General features: G+C 47.1%; 5 protein-coding genes across 5 annotated transcripts; 2 read left to right on the top strand and 3 right to left on the bottom strand.

The window, feature by feature from the left end:
• Positions 1-1,822: 1,822 nt before the first annotated feature.
• On the bottom strand, positions 1,823-3,139 carry PEX2_025520 (glycoside hydrolase family 16 protein; the record flags this gene model as incomplete). Its single annotated transcript, XM_016739827.1, has 4 exons — positions 1,823-2,054; positions 2,115-2,659; positions 2,721-2,998; positions 3,049-3,139. The coding sequence occupies 4 exons, from the start codon at positions 3,137-3,139 to the stop codon at positions 1,823-1,825; spliced, it is 1,146 nt and encodes a 381-aa protein (XP_016596650.1).
• Positions 3,140-3,822: 683 nt separating this feature from the next.
• PEX2_025510 (uncharacterized protein) lies at positions 3,823-5,471 on the bottom strand (the record flags this gene model as incomplete). Its single annotated transcript, XM_016739826.1, has 7 exons — positions 3,823-4,270; positions 4,324-4,556; positions 4,610-4,868; positions 4,919-4,926; positions 5,000-5,032; positions 5,083-5,402; positions 5,462-5,471. 7 exons carry the CDS (start codon positions 5,469-5,471, stop codon positions 3,823-3,825), a joined length of 1,311 nt encoding a protein of 436 aa, XP_016596649.1.
• Positions 5,472-8,847: 3,376 nt separating this feature from the next.
• Positions 8,848-13,578, bottom strand: PEX2_025500 (putative GTPase activating protein (Tsc2); the record flags this gene model as incomplete). The annotated part of the gene is made up of 1 exon (XM_016739825.1): positions 8,848-13,578. One exon carries the CDS (start codon positions 13,576-13,578, stop codon positions 8,848-8,850), a length of 4,731 nt encoding a protein of 1,576 aa, XP_016596648.1.
• A 942-nt stretch (positions 13,579-14,520) lies between these two features.
• PEX2_025490 (putative CTP synthase) lies at positions 14,521-16,570 on the top strand (the record flags this gene model as incomplete). The annotated part of the gene is made up of 6 exons (XM_016739824.1): positions 14,521-14,545; positions 14,603-14,635; positions 14,695-14,797; positions 14,854-14,919; positions 14,992-15,298; positions 15,356-16,570. 6 exons carry the CDS (start codon positions 14,521-14,523, stop codon positions 16,568-16,570), a joined length of 1,749 nt encoding a protein of 582 aa, XP_016596647.1.
• A 460-nt stretch (positions 16,571-17,030) lies between these two features.
• Positions 17,031-20,307, top strand: PEX2_025480 (uncharacterized protein; the record flags this gene model as incomplete). Its single annotated transcript, XM_016739823.1, has 8 exons — positions 17,031-17,091; positions 17,160-17,470; positions 17,533-17,703; positions 17,757-19,078; positions 19,132-19,214; positions 19,268-19,571; positions 19,630-19,809; positions 19,860-20,307. The coding sequence occupies 8 exons, from the start codon at positions 17,031-17,033 to the stop codon at positions 20,305-20,307; spliced, it is 2,880 nt and encodes a 959-aa protein (XP_016596646.1).
• Between the last annotated feature and the right edge of the window lie 184 nt (positions 20,308-20,491).

Below are 20,491 nucleotides of genomic sequence, written 5' to 3'. Positions count from 1 at the left end.
TATTTGACTCCCCCCTTTGGAAAGTCATTGATTTCGGCTAAAATCTTCCTTACTCTGCTTCACTGCCAATTTAACATGAAATGTCGTTTGGTCTGTCAATCGGGGATATCATAATTTGCAGTCAAATTACCTATCGACTCTTCGCTGCCGCAACATCTGGTCGGAAGAATGCACCGCGTGGCCTCAAAGAACTCGAAGATACTTTATTTAGCTTGCACTGTTCTTTCAACCTCTTACAGGGAGTCTCTGATACGGTGTTGTCGAGATCATACTGTGATACTAGCGACATACAAGGGCAATTAGGGTTCATGATCCGCTCGTGCCGTCAAACCCTAGAAGAACTGGAAAAAGCAACAGCAAAGTACCGCGAAGCAGTGAAGGAGCCTGTCCCAATGCCTCGAAGCTATAGAGGTAGAGGTCTCAAATTCTCGCAAAAATTCACCACTGGAGTCAAAATTCAATGGCGGATGTTTATGTGGGATCTCAGAGGGAAGTCGTTGAGTCAATACCGACAGAAGCTTGAAGCACATACAGATGCGATCAATCTTCTCTTGAGTACGCTCATATGGTATGCCCTCACCCATTATCTTAGCTCCCGACTTGGTTTTAATAAATATTCAAAAGGTCTGCGACCGATCGCATCGAGGAGGGCGGCAGACGTCAAGAACAGAGGATGGAAGAATTACTGCACCAAGCATCGCATTTTAATGGCGCGTTGTTCCATCCGACACAGAACCTCTATCCCCTGACGGCACCTCATCGCTCATTCACTCTCCCTGAAAGAATTACTTCCAATGCGGTATCAACATTTGAGTCTGCTTCATCTCGGCCAATATGCAGAGTGCAACATGCGTAGAACACATATTTTGTAGTTAACTAGTAGCTCATTTATGGGAATACCGCTTCTTGTCATGTTGAATAATCTTTTCTGTCTGACTTTCGCTGTGATAGGACTTGTCAACAATATATGTCATTTTTTAAGAAGATTTAAATGCGCATTGCTATGGTATGAGCTAGTCAAAGGAATAGGTACATTCAGAATTAATAGTCTAGTAGTAATCAAGGGTGTATGAGGGTGAAAGGATCGATACATTCCGGTTTGATGACGCTGTTAGTACGGAGTACTTTACTTTGGTCCGTGCTTTGAAGGTATAAGCCTTTGCATCTCTTTCTGATTCAGTCCACGTTGATGTTGTCTTTTTTTATCCGCGCAAAGGAGGGCACAGGATTTTGGAGCGCGTGGATCCTGTTATGCAACTTGTCGTCTACTAGAGCGTGGAGTTGAGAATATCTCCCGGGTCGACATTTTGGACCGCTAACCTTGATAAAGCCGAGAAATGAACAGCTCAAAGTGAGATTCGATCGCCGAGAGCTGGTATCCGTAGCCTTTTGTCGAAGATAAATCGAACTGGCGATGGTGTATTTTCCTCTCTGTAGAAAATGCCTGGAAGAAATGGGAATAGATACATGCAAAGAACACGTATTGGAAAAAAATGGCTGTTGCCATCTCGGTGACCCTTTTGGAGAAGAGAGGAGAAAAGGGGGAAGAGAAAAAGGGGATGAGAAGAAGTGGAAGGGGCGAGAGATCAAATCAAAGCACGCAGTTACGTGAAGTGACTCCGAACCCCCGTGGGCTCTCCTAAATAGGAAAGTTAGATATTCTTAGTGTCTACACTCATTTTGATAGGAATATATAATTCCAATCAATAAACCGGAAAGAAAAACAGAGAGAGAAGAGAACGGGAAAAGTCCAAAAAAGAATCTTCTATCAACTACCAACGGCAGACGATATATAGATACAATCCAATATCAGGTAACTAATCTACAAGAAAAGCAATCCAGAGATAGCACCAAGGATAGAAAGGAAACCGAAGCTACCAGCGCTCAAGTTCGAAGCCGCGTTGAAAGCGGGAGAAGCGGAGGGGGAAGCGGAACTAGAAGAACTCGAGCCAGAGCTAGAGCCAGAGCTGGAGCTGGAGCCGGAGTTGGAGCTGGAGCCGGAGGCAGAGGCAGAGCTAGACGGTGTGGCAGTGTTGGAAGCAGAGATAAGGCTTCTACAAAGTTTAGAACTGTTAGATATAGCACCAATAGACGAGCAGGAAGTAAAAACTAACCCAGAAGTAGTAGCCGCAGTGGTCTTCGAAGTCATCGAGGCAGTGGAGGTAGCCTCAGAAGTCTTGGAAGACTTGGAAGTCGAAGAGCTCTCGGAAGTCGAGTTAGTAGAACCGGTGAACTTAATGCTCTCGTAAGAGCCAGTCTGGTCAGACCAGGTGTAAGACTCAGAGGGGTTGTAGTTGACAATAGTGACATCCTTGATATACATAGTGAAGGGGGCCTTGGTGTAATCAGTCTTGCCGCCAGCCCATTCGATCGTGCCGGGCGCATTGGATGGGTCACCGCCAGCCCAGATACCGATGCGGACGTTCATGGGGGTCTGGGGGTATCTGGTGCCGGACTTGGCGTCGTTGTAAGCTAGAGTGCGGAGAACTTTTCCGTCAACGGACCAGGTGGTGGCTTCCTTGGTCCAGACGACCTTGTAGGTGTGGAAGTCCTCCTGTGGGCTCGAGACGGGATGCCAGATCGCGCGGTCGTAGGTCGTGGTGTCTCCCTTTCCGAAGTAGTTGGATTCGACTTGGGTCGTGTCGCCACCAACGGTTTCCTGATATAGGAATTGAGGTTAGATGTACGAAATACAGGAGAGAATGGGTATGTTGTCTTACCCAGTCAATCTCGTCGAGATCATCCGACTCAAGCACGATACTGCTGACGATGCCGGTACCGGGGGCTGCCTTCAGGGTGACCGATACTTCGCCGAAGAAGATGTAGAAGTCGCTCTGGATGGTGGGAGCATCGCCTTTCTTGCCGACGGTAAACTCGGCGCCGTTGGAGCCTGTCTTGATGGTGCCGGCAGTAGTGGTCCACTTGTCTAGACCCGAGCTCTGGGTGAAGTCAAAAAAGTGGCTCGACTCAGTAGTTCCAGGATTGGCGGGGCAAGTTTCTATAACATATTAGAACATGTTATATTCTGAATTATCGAGTGTGAGATACTTTTCATCGGGTTGCAGTCGGTGTACGTTTGGCCTGAGACCAGAGTCGCAGCGGCCAAGCCCGCAGCGGCGTACTTCAAGTAGTACAACATTTGAAATATCAGATTGGTATAAGGATTGAAATATGTAGATACGATATAAAAGAACGAATAAAAGAAATGATCGGCGAAGTTAGCAATCAAATGTAGTGACAGGCAGTCGGAAAAGACAGTATGGGTAGATCGCTGAGGAGAAAGGAGTGGGAATTGAAAGTGGTTTAATATAATAGCTATGTACCCCGTATTCCTGCGCTATTCTGTTAGTCTATTAGCTTTTCGCTAAGAGTTCTGCCTAATATATAATAGTATTATCCTTGTCTCTAAGATTTGAGACATTGTGCTTTGGCGCCGGTTATTTATAGTCGGAACAAATTTCCCCATCCAAGTCGGCTATGTATTTTCTTTCTAATTTTACCAGAATTGAGGCTCAAAATAATTAAACTACATCATCAGTTCTTGACTAAGATTCAGGGTCTAATAGGCTCGAATTTGGTTGGAACTAGTAGCTTCATTGCGTGGAATTTCGTTCTGTGTGTGTAAGACAGCCACCTCATTTAACTACGCCCACTCAAAAGTGGAATCGCAATTTCACTTTCTATATTAGCGCGTATTCGTAGAGCAAGACATAAGACAACCATTGTATTTTAATATGCCAACTCCGAAATAAATACTCCGAACATTATAAATTAGATTCAAAAACATATGCGCGAGATAGTTTGAAATTGCAGAGAAGAGAATCAGACGCTAGGATCATTTCCCGCATCAGGGAAATGATCGCTAAGGGGTATAAACATCTCATTCTCCGGAAAAATGGGTATATCAGAGAAATCCCCCATCCCAGTCAGTAAAGGCGGATCAAACGGGGGAACGGTGCCAGCTGTCCAAGGTATAAATAGACCGTCAGACAACCAGTTGTGCAAGTCAGTTGACTGGGATTGGACTGGCTGTACTTGATGATCTCGAGTTACAACAATTGCGTTTGACTCATCGTCGAAAACCTCTCCGGCAAGAGATAGAAAGTGGCGGAAGATCGTTCGTACTTGAATAATTGGACGGCTTGTTGTTTCAATGCGAGTTAAGCAATCGGTAATCGTTGTCATGAGTTTGAAGTCGTCAGTATTTGATGTCGCAATGACATTGCAGAATAGCACAAAGTATGCGGTGATGGGGCAGACGAGAAGTGTCCTAAAGATATAGTCAGGGTTCGTTCTTATCTCCATGTGCGGGACATCGCTTACCAGTGTAACAAAGCCACTGTGTTTTGCCTTTCAGCAGATATACATGTCGATACTAGCGAGGATATGCCCTGGTGGGCTTCGAACAAACACTGGTCCCGTATATCAACAGACTGGTGTCCTGCACCCTCAGTGATATGGAATATGGTGGTCATGATCGAATGATAGGCGAATTGAAGAGCTGATATTTCCGATTGAGCATCTAGTCCTCTCCAGGCCGGATATGGACTCGATATCTAAGTCATTAGTCCGTGTTGCAAGTAAAAAGCCGACTGAGTAGTTTCCTTACATGGTCGATCCTCTCTCGAATTTGTTGCATGTTCACCAACCAAAGTTTCCCAATTCCATGGGAAGATGATAAATCACCAGTCAGAATTGATGAGCGCCCCCTAAGGTACGGCACGAGAGCAGCCTGTACTCTAGCAAGAGTCATGTAAATTTGGAACAGATCCGAGGTGGGGTGCTGGTGGCCGGGTTGGTCGGAAATGAAGTGTCCGATCTCAATATCGAGTAAAGTTTTGGATCTTCCCATCTTGAAAGCAAAATTTCTATCCAGCATATAGCACCAAGCGACACAGTAATATTGCTCTTCGCTCACGACACCTCCTGTTTTCATGATCGTGTCAAGACCCAGACTTATACATACCCTACAGGCTGCTTTGGTAAGTTCCCAACATACAGTGATGTCGCCGGATGCTTGATGGAGGAATATCTGATTTTCATTAGATCCGATACATTCTTCCCAGGATTGGAAATACTCACACCAGAAAGAAGCGCCTGCAAGAGTCCCAGCGAAGGACTGGTTAAGATAGAAATACTCCGAAGAGCTACTTTTGCTGCCTCCTGGAATTGCACTATGTTGTGTGTCATTTCGTGAATCAGTTCACTGTCGATTCCAGTGTTGGTAATTGCAGCGAGGAACTTCGAGGCTATGGCGTTGACACAAACAGTGTTGATGAGCAAGTCGTGGGGAGATCCTGTCCTTTGAAGGAGAGCGAGTCCCATTTGCATGAGTGTTGCTTCGGATATGTGCCTGAAGTAATCCATAACAAATGAGCCAAAGTTCGCTTCCTTGATGTCTGCTGAAATGTATTAGAATTACCCAGTCTCATCGAGCATCACCAAGGAACAAGAGAGGTACCCTTTAACATCCAGGTTAAAAGTTCAAAAGAAGGGGATCTAATTTGTTCTTCATTGGTAGTGATGTCACTACCAACGTGAACAGGATCCTCAAAGCTATCCGAGAGTTGAGAAGCCAGCTCCAACCCTGATTCTAAGATCTGGCGGCGATTGATGGTGAGCCATTCCAGATGATCTAGGTGATACTGAATGGTAGCCTGAGCATCATAAAGCGAGAGAGGCTTATCGGAACTCGGAGATTCGCCATGAGACTGTTGATATTCCAGGCTGGAATATCCATTGGATGAAGAAAAGTCGGGCAGTCCCGGTGATGAATTTTGCGAATCTTGGGGGTTTGGGGTAGCCTGGGGTGAGCTTGGTGTTCGAACTATATTTTCCACCACGGCTAGCCGAGTGGTTTTTCTAGTTCGCTTTATGACTCGCTGACGAGTGCATGTGGTATTGTTATCCTGGCAGTTACCACAAGGATTGCCTCTGTCACAACGGACCTATGTTTGGTTAGTGCAACTTCTCGTATTTTATATGATCTCTTATTAGTAGTAAAGCTCATTTCACACCTTTCGAGAGAAGCAAGTATCACACTGGAGCAGGGGTTGAAGCCATTAGCATTCTTCACATAGTAACAATTATAAGGAGCCCATACCACTGGGAGAGGCCTAGAATGGTCCTTAGGTACTGGTATTGAGGACATTATGATAGCAAGCGAGAGAGATAGGATATTGAAGAAGTATAGGATCCCAAAAAAAGAATGTAATTGCCAAAGAGACAGGGTAAAAAGACAGTGAGGGTGGCCTGGGATATCAAAGAAGCGTAAAACAAAAAGAGTGTGGTCGCCGTTCTATACTTTCAAGTCGAGAGAGCAATATATATGAAGTGCAAACCTCTAAATCAATCCCTACATGGCTATAGATTGCTATGTTCCGCTTAGTATAGAACATGTCAAACTTTGATATTCTAGAAGCTCATGGTCCCACTTAGTCTACTCATTAATGGGGCTATAAGGGGGCTCTGCTGTTGAAGGTTTGCTTTGGTTGGACAAGTACGATCTGATCAGTTCTTTATTTTTCGATCTAAACTATTCTAATGCTATTTTTGTATTTTTATACGTACATAACTGTGCTAAGCCCCCCTATATGGTCTTGGCACGGGTATAGGTACAGCCCTATGCTTCCGACTGTTCCCCGAAGCCCGTGCATCGGATATAGTGGCCTATTATTAGCTATTCTACAACGTTTGCCGGCTTTACTCAGAACCGTAAGGTGACGTTCATATAACCTTGCAATATATATTGTACGGAGTACTCCGTTCATTCTAGTCCGTGGCTTTATAGTAGGATTACGTCATATGTGGCTTGTTCACCTGTTCACAACATGACTGTATGTTGTAGTAAACAATGCATATCATAGAGTCCTCAATTCCAATAAGACAATAAGAATGTAAGAGCATCATGTTGCGAAAAGGAACTTGTTGTCTACTTTGTGTGAAGTGTCATTCTTACAGGAAAAACTGTTGACAACTATAGATGATCAACAACAATTCACGTGTTCAACCCTGTTCATGATCGACATCAACTTTCTACAGCCCCATAAAATTCATTTTACCGTCTATAATTAATCGGTATGAACATCTTTGACACCTAACAAAGCAATGTATCAGAAGATCTCGGTTACAGATAACCCCCGAGAAACAGGTATAAGTAGGCCTCCCATGCTCCTGGATTGATACATCGTAACAGACAAATCTCCAACAATCTTCAACAATCCTCATTCAACCTCTAGATCCACTATCATCATGCGTTTCGCCATCTTCACTGCTCTCGCCTTCGCTGGTCTTTCCATGGCTGCCTCAGTATGAATCGTCTCATTACTACCATTTGTTCAACTCATCTAACACAATAATAGATCCCCTCTGGAGGACAGTGCAAGCAAGATGGAAGCTTGGGTAACTGTGAATCCCAGCTCTGCGTGGTATGATTCTAGATATAACACTTTCTGAAAGCCAGAAGAAGATGCTAATTACGTTCTACAACAGCAATTGGCCAACCAGCCTTTCGGAAAGTGCAAATAAGCGTGCACGCGAAGAAAAGAACCTCTAGTGTACAGAGTCAACTGGATTGATCATAGACGCGGAGCCACTTTCTTTCATATCATACCGCTAGGTCATAGGAACACTTTTTGTTTCCACAGTCAATCCATGTAGAACACATGTTAGTAGGCTGTAGCTATAGAATTCACTATTCTCTTGACTGTTCTCTCATAAACAAATGCATAACATCGGGATAAGCTTGTAGTATCTGCATTGACGATTCCTAGGCCTTGGTATAGCATTAGACGGTGCCAGTGCTGGATAGCAAAGGCTGCTGGATTACTCTGACGTTATAGTGATGAGCTGGGTTAAAAATGGATAATGTGGTCTACACAAGCGAGTAATTACAACTTGATATCTCAACAACGATGGAGTTATCCCAATGGTTGAAGGCTTTTTTGGGTGATACGTAGCTTTCCCACGGAGTTAGTAAAGTATTTATGACTTTGTGATAGCGATATATATATTTTAGCTTTGCACTATACAAATTTCCAAATTTCATAAAATTGATATATGTCGGGTCCTTTTCAAGTAACCCAACCTTGGATACTCTTTCTTGCCTAATGTCAAATGTGCCTTTTGTTAGAGATTCACACAGGAAAGGTACATACTATAAATCGTTAGGATTTGATGTAGTAACATATTGTTCTAAATATAGATAAGGTTGAAAATATTTGAGGTTAGAAAACAGATGAGTGGCCGTGCCTTTTATATCTGACCCCCTAGCAAAAGGTACATAATTAGGCTGTGGTAACATCGGGTATGTCGTGTTTAAAAGGCACATCAGTAGCTTTCGAATGACAATGAAACCAAACAACGTGGTTACTGAGATAGAACTCGTATACACCATGTCTTTTGAGATGGACTACTCGCTTGTGAAATAAATATGTTAACTCGAAAAGAAGGCATCATCACATGAAGTCCAGTATAAAACACTGATTTATTTCACTAAATAAAACTATCATCCTAATCGCGACAGTCGCTCACAGGCACAACATTGTAATGAAAAAACTTTTGGGGCGGGAAGGGGGTATTCACAAATGCAACAATTGTCTTGCATCACGAAAAAAACACAAGATGATGTACATGAAGTCGTTTATAGGGGTCATTGGTCATCGAGAAGGGAAGGGATTCAGTTATTTCTCGGTAGGGGGTGAGGTAGTGTAAGATAATGAGAGAATGGATGGAAGTGAGAGGAGAGGATGTCTTGTAGATACGGGCAGTAAAAGGAGAAGAAGATAGACCATAGAGGTCATCTCGTTCAAGATTATCATCATTAAGACTCTCGGCAAGAAAGACGGATCACCGGGCCCAGCGTGAGAAATCCAAATTCTGGAGAATGTTCGTGTCGGCTGCTGCATTCCATTCCGCTGCGAAATCGGTCTGTACTTGAGGTGCACGAGAGGGTAATTCCTCCGAGAAAATGTTGGCTTTGGTATTCCGCCGTAGACCTGGATAAGCCCCTTCGGCGGCCTCGGAGCCTTGGCTTTGGGATGTGAGAGCCCGCTCGCGGACTTTCTTGATTTCTCGCAGACGGGTGGTCCAGGATGAGGTATGTTCGCCACCCTTGTTGTTCCAGACAAGCGAGAAGACGGACGCATTGAGAGCAAGAATGCGAACAAAGGCTGCTAAGTTCTTGCCAGAGATGATCTTGGGTGCAGCAGCAGGTGAGACGTCTGGGAATCCGGGCTTGCTTAGGACCTGCACGCTGTAGTAGAGCTTTTGCGGGTCTGTCTCGCCATTGGCATGGCCACCTTCGTCGTAGGCAATCCGGGAGGACGGGGTGATGACAATGTTGATAGAGTTGAACTCGGATGGAATTGTGTCAAAGTTGAAGGGCAGGTTAGATCGGTTGAACACGATGGTGACATGGTTATTGCCAAGGTTTCGTTTCTTGTTGACGCAGGCCGGATCACGGTCAAAATCCGTAGGCATCATCGTTGCAACATGATACACAATTTCAGTCACACGATCCCGCCAAGCGTAGGTGTATTCTCCATCAGTATCGGCATACAATCCTTGCGGATTGAATTGGGGGTTCCGAAGCGATACTTTGGTTCCCAATCCTGACAGCAGATTTTCATAATCTGCAGAACCACCAGTGTTGGCTAAAATATCCGCCTCTTTTGTCTGGCCGTTGTCAATATAAACAATGCCGATCCGGTGACCATCCACAATGTCAGTGCGATCAAAGTTACTAATCGCACGTCGAGTGATGTCGTCTTCCGGAACCGGGATGGGCTGCATGACCGTAGGTGTAGGGAAGGCAGTGGCAGTCAGTTGAAGCATGATATGACTCGGAAGGATTGCCGTGCGCATGGAGTCGGAATGCAAATGGGCATCTGGAGTTGGAGGAACTTGATGCGGCAGAACTGGGGCTGTCCGCTGTTGATAGACAGAGTAGGTGGTGCCCGATGCCTGACGCTTCGTTATCTGAGACAATCCAGACAATCCGGCACTCTCGACGGTGACAATACTCATGCCGACAATCCAGGACTTTTTTGCAACCGGTCCATCCTCAGGTGAAGGAGGGAAGGTTTCGAAGGGGATGGTCTCTCCGAGATCCGAATAAGCTACTCGCTGCATCAAATCAATAAATACTTGGCTTTGTTCTTCTACCACCTCTTTTCCATGTTCGTCATGATAGATGAGCCTGCTGGTGATCCAGTTCACATGTTTGGGTCGATCTTGGAGCTTCAAAGACAAGAACCAGAAGACCATGACATGGTAGGTGAGATTCGAGATATACTTTGACATTCCATCTTGGGAGGTATCGACAGCTTCAGCTGCATGGGCGGCGATTTCCTTTGCCCCGGCACTGAGCCTAGACTGAGGAGATTGGGCCGATAGAGAGGCCCTAGCTGCCAATTCAGCGGCTTTGTACCGATGCTCTCGAGAGGTCTGCAAAAATCGAATGCAGATGCCGAACACAGTGCGGATCTCCTCCTCACGCAAGTTGACGTAAACAGCGGGTAATCGTGCAAGCAGAGCTAGGAACTCCAAAATATGGACAGCAATGTTTGACATGGTGATCACCTTTGACATCCTATCAAGAATGCTGTTCAATGATTTCGTGACTGACATTGGAATTTCATAGCAACAGAGTGACAGTGCTTGAATGCATCCACGGGATGTGCCGCCCCATGATCCGATTATACCCTGCATGAAAGCTCGGACGAGATCATCCTCTTCACTCTTCGCAAAGTGTTCGTGATAGCTGACAAGCATGCAAAGCGCATCGAAGATACAGGCAGCCACATCGCTCTTTTTCAATCCGGTAGTCTCAGGAGGCTCGTGGAAAGTTCCATTCTTGACCTGATCACACAGAATGCTGCGAAGGAGCTTGATCTGAGGGATAGCATCTCTGAAAAAGTCTTTGTTGCCAAGCTGAGGTCCGATATGAGTGAGAATGTAGCTGTAAACATCCCAGTCGGCTTCTCGCTGTAACAAGGTGATCACAACTTCGAGCCACATCTTGACCTTCAATAGGCCTGTGATTCTTGTTTCCGTTGTTGGTGATTCGGGGGGAGTAGATTCATCTGGGTGGGCGTAAGCAAACACTACAGGACTAGATTCTCCAGGTGGTTGCTCCGGAAGCACTTGTGGTAGAGCATATGTCCACACTGGGGCCATCAATTTTGAACCACGGGCAGAGATAGAGCCACGCCCCGGGGCCGACTTCGACATAGGGGTCGAGGCAGAGTCTCTCATTGGAATCTTTCCGGTTGGTGAGACTGGTGAATTATCATGCTGAGGAATCTCGCGAGTGGGACTATCGCTGGGGGCCTGTAGTTTAGAGCCAGCATCGAGATTGCGACCCAGCACGTTCATCAAGAAGTCACTCTCCGATGTTGATATGACCGTGACTGACCCAGCCGAGTCACATCGCAGTCGGAAAAGTAGCTTCAAGACCGTCAAACGAGAGTCTATTGGTCGACTTGGGGATTGAGCAATGTCGAGAAGTGCCTCGAAAACCATCACAGCTTTGGCCGATGAGAGGTTTAAGGCACGCAGCATCATCTTCACGAGACCCACGGCACAAACGTTTGTCAAGCTTAACTCCAAGACACTCGTGGTGGATGTACGGCGTTGAGACCCATGGCTCGGAGGATGCTCGCGCGGTTCGTCTCGATTAAGCTCTGTCTGCATCGGCGCTCCGATGGTGCTTACCAGCAACTGGAAGGTATCATCATCACTGTATTGTATCGCCGGGTCGGTTAACAAAGACACCAGGGACTCTAAGAAAAGAAGATCATGCTCTGCTGAGAAATCCTTCAGTAGAAGCCCAAGAAGACCGTGCTCCTGGGTGAATAGCAAACCCTCATGACCGGAAAGAGCTTCTTTCAATGTGTCTAAAGCTAGGATTCGGATGTCTGAGCTTTGTTTCCGTGGTTGAACGAAACACTTGACCAGCTCACGGCAATGCTGTGCCCAATTTGAGTTATTGGAAGGATGACAAAGTTTGTCTTCTCTCATGGAATGGATGATGAGTTCAGCTTGTGGAGGCTCAATGTGCTGGTATATCTTCGTGAGGAACCGGACCGCATGCTGTTTTTGCTCTCTGCTGAGTTGCTCCCACTGAGATTCAAGTACAGAAGCAATGCGGATGAGATTTGCCAGAATATAGGACTTGGTTTCGTCGTAGGTAGGTTTGAGCTGAAGGCTAGTCGCAGAAGTGGGGGATGACGCTGACTCGTCTACGAGTCTGCGAGAACAGAGTATGAGAAGATTGGCAAATGCCATCCAATCTCGTTCTAACGCGACTCGAACATAGTCTCCTTCCAGAATATTTAGACACAGATCCAACAGGTCGGCATCCACTCTGCTATCGTCTTTTTGGGCAATAACTTGCAATGATTCCATCAGTTGATCAAATTGAAGGTCGGGCATGCCATCTTGTCCATAAGCACGAACAAAATCCGAGAACACATAAAGAGTACCACGGAGAACATTCAAGTTCCGACTTTGTTCGACGGCGCACGAATCTCTCAGGAAGTCATGAAGTGTGTTTACCATCTCAGCCTGTCTTCGTGATTTGGCTAGACTGCGCACTGCTCGCGATGTGGGCCCAGAGAGGGGTTTGACCGATGCATGGATGCTGCAAAGGACTTCCAGGAGAGTTGGGAAGCTTGTGTCAGGCACATCGGCATACATAATGACAGCATCGAACACAGCTAAAGAGTTCTTGATATCTGCTGCGACACTGGTTCTCTTGCAAGTGGTAAATATTTCTGTGAGAAGCATTTCGATTTCATCCTGGGTTGGCTGTTTTCGCTGCAATGTGATCAGGTCGACCGCGAATTGGAAGAGATCTCCAAACACTGCTTCATCGTGACTTGGTCCATGTGGCTTAACCACTTTTCCCTTTTTCGCCTTTGATCGTGCAGATGCGATTGTCTCATAGAACGGAACAATCCACGAAGAAATGATATGGAGAATTGAGGAACCGGCGAAATCCAATTTCCTGCCATGATCTGATAGGGAGATCAACGACTGTACGCGCGCAGCAATCACATCCGGCTCGGTTGGAGAAGTGATCGATTCAAAAACCAGGCGTCTAGCTGACGGAGATAGATCTTGACGGGCTGCGATCGCTTCTAATAATCTGGCACCACTTTGCTGAGCATCCAACGAGCTTTCATGATGCAGGAGGTACTCGGCAGCCTCCCACAGCACCACAGACTGCTCGGAGCTAAACCATGAAAGACCTTTTGATAAGACATCTGCCTCCTCAATCGCCTGGTTTAAATTTTGCCTTTGCGATAGATTGTGGAGTGACGTCTCGAAATCTAGGCCACTCGGAGTGTCCGAGGAACTCGACACGACGCTGCCTCGATGCATTGATTCAGATCCGTATCCACGCCGATTTGTTCCGCGACTATCCGTGTGAGACAGCGAGTCACTGCTGCTTTCCTGTAATGAGACTGGGGAATGCGATTTAGGTCGACCGACGCCTAGAGTTTTGAAGACATCTGCAAAGCTGGTTGACGAGGGTTTGTGTTGCGAGAAGTGTGGAGCATCATCGGAAGACATCCGCTCAGTGACAGAAAGAGGGTAGAGTCAGGAGGACGTCGTTTGTGAACTATTTGACATCCAAGTTAGTCCAGGTATTGCATCATCGGCGATAGGCAATATCAAAGGGCGGATAGGGTATTTTTACTATTTAGAAGTGACAAATGAGAGCTTTTGACTACATAGGCAGCTTCTATGACGAGAAAATGCACATGCAGTGACTCAAATGATGCCCAGCAAGCTGCGATAGTGGGTACTTGATGATCAACGTCGGCGCGCAAAACGATCCTGATCGGCGGCGGATAGTAAATTGGACGGCGATCACAAGATCAAATGATGAATATGAATGGAACCAGTACCCCACCAGGTCGATGACACAACAAGCAAGTGGAGTGATTTGGATTGAGGGGGGTTATCAATCACGCACCGGAGATGAAGATATTCCAGCCCAATCACCTGATGTACTTAGTACTGATGTCACACACCGCCCGGGATATGTGGCAGAAAGGGCGGTGAGGGATAAGGTTAAGTTCAGACTTGTTACAACATACACGTACTTTTGTTAGACATGAGCATGAAATGCTTCACGCTAGACACAGGAGGTAGGTATGGGCTGTTTAAATATTGTTTTCCTAAGGGATTGCCTTCTATAGAGTACATACTATTAAAGCATATCCCATCTCTCCCACATTTTTTGTCTCATGCAAATCACATGACTCATAGTTATCGGGAAGGCAGAAAAGTCAATCAAAGTGGGGGGGCGGTGACCATGGAGAGGCGGTTTTCTTGCGGCTTCAAAAATTATTTCATTCTTTCTTCCCCCTTGGCAGAAGCCAGGAACGGCACCCTACATTTCTTTTCTTTTCGAGGGTCTTTGCTTATACCGGTCACTCTTTTTTAAACTCAATATCAAATCTCACATTTCTTGTTTCAGTCGGGTTTTTCATCCCTATCATCGCCACGATGAAGTACGTCGTGGTTTCTGGAGGTATTTATTCTGAGTTGATCTCTCATGAACAATCAGTAACTGACTCATGTATAACAGGTGTCATCAGTGGCATCGGGAAGGGCGTAATTGGTACACCTCTCTATAAATCGAACTAGAAAAAAAAGTCCGCTCGGTCTAACTTTCTCCAGCCTCTAGTACCGGATTGCTGCTGAAGACTCAGGGTGCTCGAGTCACCTCGATCAAGATCGACCCTTATATGAACGTCGATGCGGGAACCATGGCCCCTACCGAGTATGTGTTTGATCAGCCCTTATATTCGAACGCTGTTCCTAACGATGGTTTCTTAGGCACGGAGAGGTGTTCGTGTTGAACGACGGTGGTGAAGCGGATCTTGATCTCGGAAACTACGAGCGGTACGTTCTTGTCTCCGGGGGGTTTTTTTTTAAGTCAGAGAACTCGAGACTGATTGATATTCTGCGGTTTAGCTACCTTGGCGTTACCCTTGGAAGGGATAACAACATCACAACCGGAAAGGTCTACAAACATGTGATCGAGAAGGAGCGCCGCGGCGATTACCTTGGACGCACGGTGCAAATTGTGCCGCACTTGACAGACGCCATCCAGGAATGGATCGAGCGTGTGGCCAGAACCCCCGCTGACGACACCAACGAGGAACCGGATGTTTGTGTCATCGAGCTCGGTGGCACACTTGGTGACATTGAAAGTGCTCCTTTCGTTGAGGCTCTGCGTCAGCTTCGTCGTCGGGCTGGCAAGAACAATTTCGTCCAAATCGTATGTTCAACCAACCAACAGACCATTCGATTCTGAACAATCCTGACTCTTTTCTAGCACGTTTCCCTAGTTCCCGTCATCCACGATGAACTGAAGACCAAGCCTACCCAGCAGGCTATCCGGGACGCTCGCTCGGCTGGTTTGAGCCCAGATCTTATTGCTTGCCGTTGCGAGAGACCCCTTGACAAGGCCACCACCGATAAGATTGCCATGTTCTGCCAGGTTGAGACCGAGCAGGTGATTGGCGTGCACAATGTCAGCTCTACCTACCACGTCCCCATGCTTCTCGAGGAGCAAGGTTTCCTTGGTGTTCTGGGCGACCTTCTCGATATGAAGAAGCTCGAGATCTCTCAGACTCAGTTGCTTAAGGGTCAGTCCACTTGGAAACAGTGGAAGACTCTCACGACTGCACAGGAGCACACATTTGAAACTGTCAACATTGCTCTGGTTGGTAAGTATGTCAGTCTCCATGACTCTTACTTGTCCGTCATCAAGTCCCTGGAGCACGCGGCTATGGCTTCTCGCCGAAAGCTCAACATCATTTGGGTCGATGCCTCGCACCTGGAAAACGAGTGGGAGGAGACCAACTCCAAGGAGTACCACAAGGCCTGGTATGATGTCCACACCGCCCATGGAATCTTGGTCCCAGGAGGCTTCGGTACCAGAGGCACCAATGGTATGATTCGCGCTGCCCACCATGCCCGTACCAAGAACAAGCCTTACCTTGGTATCTGCCTGGGTATGCAGATTGCCGTGATTGAATACGCTCGTAATGTCTGTGGTCTCGAGGGTGCCAACTCGGTTGAGCTTGACGAGCGTACCACCCATCCCATTGTGGTGTACATGCCTGAGATCGACCAGGTGAACCTCGGCGGTACTATGCGTCTTGGTTCCCGTCCTACCCTCTTCCAGGAGGATACTGAGTGGTCTAAGCTCCGTTCTCTCTATGGATTGGACCGGGCTTCTATCGATGAGCGTCACCGCCACCGCTATGAAGTTAACCCCGAGTATATTGATCAGCTCCAGGCTGCCGGTCTTCACTTCATTGGAAAGGATGACCAGGGTGAGCGCATGGAAATTGTCGAGCTGAAGGACCACCCCTGGTTCGTGGGTGTTCAGTTCCACCCCGAGTACATTTCTCGTGTGTTGGCACCTAGCAAGCCATTCCTCGGATTCCTTTCCGCCGCAGCCGGCTGTTTCGACCAGGTCAAGGCTTTGTCTCAGGCCAAGGAGACCGATTTGGCTAACGGTGTTAGCAACATTGTTCTCTAAGCATTAATGGTTCCAAATGATGGTTCCATAGGAGTTTGTAATTTTCACGAAAAGCATATGAATATAGAGAATTAAATAAAAATATTTACCACATATAATACCACTCTTCAATTATACTTGTTTACTGTTTTTTATAAGTAACTACCTACTTCCTACAAAACGCTCATTCAGAATTTCAAGTGTTGTGCCTGAGGCAGGGAGAGGCTCAAGCATGTGACGTACTAACCGTGTTGGGATTAGCGTACTTTCAGTGTTTATGTGGGCTATTACAATTTATTGAGCGCTCGCAGTATTATCTTTGAGCTTTGGATCTTCTATCGTTTTTCTTCTGTGATTGTCAACACTCCTGCTCCCCTTTGAGTCCCTGAATACTTAACTCCCATCTCTCCCCACCTGTCCTTTTCTCTTTCACTTTCCTCATCTATTCCCCCTCACTTGTGTTGATACCCCACGTAACAAGATGGCGGAGGGTCTTGGAGCTCTGTTAGAGGCAAGCTTGGACCCCAGGCAAAATAAGGCCGGTAAGTTATAAGAGTTGACCCTTGAATACCGGAGGCAGTGTTGACGGGAGGTTTTTTTTTCTGTTCAGCCGAGATCACTCTTCGTCAGGAAGAACAGAAGCCCGGTTTCTCGCTACAGCTTCTTCACATCACCGCATCGGAGACTACACCTTACAACACACGTCTTGCTAGCGCTCTATGCTTCAAGAACTTCATCAAGCGCAACTGGACCGACGAAGATGGAAATTACAAGCTGCAGCAGGATGAAGTCACAACTCTCAAGCGCGAGCTGATCTCTTTGATGATCTCGGTTCCATCAGGAATTCAGAGCCAGTTGGGTGAGGCCGTTAGCGTGATCGCCGACAGTGACTTCTGGGAGCGGTGGGATACTCTGGTTGATGTAAGTTGCGACTCAACAAAGCATTGTAATGCGATCTCTGACGATTTGTTTTTTTTTTCCAGGACCTCGTGTCGAAGCTGTCACCGGGCAACCCCACCGTCAACATTGGTGTGCTGCAAGTCGCGCACTCAATTTTCAAGAGATGGAGACCTTTGTTCCAGTCCGATGCACTCTACACCGAGATCAACCACGTTCTCGGCAAGTTCGGTACTCCATTCCTGGCCCTGTTTGAGGTATCTTCAATTTTCTCACTTTTGCTTCGGTGAGTCGAGCTAACCGTTTACAGGCATTGGACAACTATCTTGAGCAAAACAAGGCCAACAAAGAGAACTTGGCCCAAGGGTTCAATCAGCTCAACCTGATGGTGAAGCTGTTTTACGACCTTTCCTCCCACGATCTCCCTCCCATGTTCGAAGACAATATCTCTGGAATCACAACGATCTTCCTTAAATACTTGACCTATGATAACCAATTACTCCACACCGACGATGAGACGGAGGCTGGTCCGTTGGAATATGTTCGCGCCGGAATCTTTGAGGCCTTGACTCTCTACGTGCAGAAGTACATGGATGTCTTCCAGCCTCACGTTGGACAATTCATTGGGAGCTCATGGAACTTCCTCACAACCATTGGCCAGGAGACCAAGTATGATATTTTGGTCAGCCGAGCACTCCACTTCTTGACATCTGTCGCGGGTATGCCCGAGCATGCCGCTTCTTTCCAAGCCGAGGAAACCTTGGGCCAGATTGTTGAAAAGGTCATTTTGCCGAATGTGAGCCTCCGCGAGTCCGACGAAGAACTCTTCGAGGATGAGCCAATTGAGTTCATTCGACGGGACTTGGAAGGATCTGATAGCGAGACCCGACGTCGAGCTGCCACTGATTTCCTCCGCAAACTCGCAGAGAAATTCGAAGAGCCGGTGACCCAGGTTGTCCTCAAGTATACCCAGCACTACCTGGCCGAATATGCCAAGGATTCATCCAACTGGAAGGCCAAGGACACAGCGACGTACCTTTACTCCGCTATCGCCGCCAAGGGCACTGCGACCTCCTCGCACGGTGTCACTGCTACCAATCAGTTGGTCAGTATCACGGATTACTTCCAGCAGAACCTCGCCGCGGATCTGATCAACGAGGATGGTGTTCACCCTATCCTGAAGGTCGACGCTATCAAGTATTTGTACACTTTCCGCAGTATCATCACCAAGGAGCAGTGGCAGCAGGTTCTCCCTGTGCTGGTGAAGCACTTGGCGTCATCCAACTTTGTCGTCTACACCTACGCTGCCATTGCCCTGGAGCGAGTTCTTTTCCTCACCGACAGCCAAGGACAGGCTGTCATCCCACCAACTGAAATCACACCGCTTGCTAAGGATCTTCTCGAGCACATCTTCCAGCTGATCCAAAGTGATCCAGCCCCTGAAAAGGTGCAAGAGAATGAGTTCTTGATGCGTTGCGTGATGCGTGTTTTGGTTGTTATCAAGGAGGGCGTGGTGCCTTTCACTGATGTCGTGCTCCAGCGCTTCATTAATATTACCAATATCATCAGCGCGAACCCAAGTAACCCCCGATTCTACTACTTCCATTTCGAAGCCCTGGGTGCCTTCATCCGGTATGTTCCTACACACTTCGCTTTCTAAATACTAGAAGCTAACTTTATGACAGATTTGCTGCTCCCGCCAATCCCGACAAGCTCGAGCAGGCTCTTTATGCGCCCTTCGCAGCTATCCTCCAGAATGATGTGCAGGGTAAGTCAAATCAAGCAAAGTTGTCAGAACCACTTCTTACTAATAAATTTCAGAATTCATGCCCTACGTTTTCCAGCTTTTCGCGGCGTTGCTCGAGGCCAACCCATCCGGCACCCTTCCCACCTACTACCAGGAGCTTATTGGCCCTATCTTGATGCCCGTTATGTGGGACTCGAAGGGAAATATTCCTGCCTTGGTCCGCCTACTTTCCTCGATCATTCCCCGTGGCTCTCAGTTCATCATTGAACACAACCAGATCGAACCCATCCTTGGTATCTTCCAGAAACTAGTTTCTACCAAGGCCAATGAGAGCTTTGGATTTGATCTCTTGGAGACAGTTGTTGCTAACTTCCCACCGTACGTATCACATCCTCCAAGCGCCCAATTTACGGTTACCTGACTTCACTTTCCCTAGAACTGCCCTTGAGAACTACTTTGTCATGATCATGCAGATCATTCTTCAACGTCTGCAAAACTCCAAGACGGAGAACCTGACTCTCCGCTTTATCCGCTTCTTCCACTTCATCTCAGCACAGGACAACAAGGGCTACAGTGCAGACTTTGTCATCCAGGTCACCGACAAGGTGCAAGAGGGGTATGTATCCTCACTCTATGTAAATTGCTCATATGCTAATTGATGTCTAGACTCTTCACCCCCATCTATGTCAATGTCATCCTGCCTGAAACCCAGAAGCTTGCCCGGCCTTTGGATCGCAAGACGGCTATCATCTCCTTCACTAAGACCCTTGCCAACTCGGAGGCCTTTGCCACTCGTTACAGCCAGAAGGGATGGGGCTTCACCTGCACCGCCTTGCTGAAGCTCCTCGAGCTTCCCCCGCTGCCCGCAAGCAGGGATGATCTCATCAATGATGCAGACATCGAAGACATGTCCTTTGGTGTTGGATTTACTCCTCTGAACACCATCCGCCCCCAGCAGAAAGACCCGTGGCCCGAAACTGGTGCCGACCTCAAGGCTTGGGTGGGTTCATACCTGAAGGAGGCCGACAAGAAGCAGAATGGCCGTATTTCGCAGTTCGCCCAGGAACGCCTTGATGACCAGTCGAAGACTGTGCTGGGAAGTTACATTTCTTAGTGGCTTTACGATGACCCCCTGCCCTTCCAAGAAACTAAAAAAGTTCAAATTCCGCGTGTTTGCTTTCTCCTTCAGAGCAATGCAATCATTTTCCCCACTCCCCCTACTACACCATATGCATGTTGCGATGAGACACTAGATCCATGAAATAAATGTTTGTTTGATTTTCCACTAGAGGAACATC

This window comes from Penicillium expansum (genome assembly GCF_000769745.1).
Source record: "Penicillium expansum strain MD-8 chromosome Unknown contig68, whole genome shotgun sequence".
Lineage (NCBI taxonomy): Eukaryota > Fungi > Ascomycota > Eurotiomycetes > Eurotiales > Aspergillaceae > Penicillium > Penicillium expansum.
The sequence above is the reverse complement of the archived record's forward strand: the minus strand, read 5'-3'. Positions and strand labels throughout refer to the sequence as shown.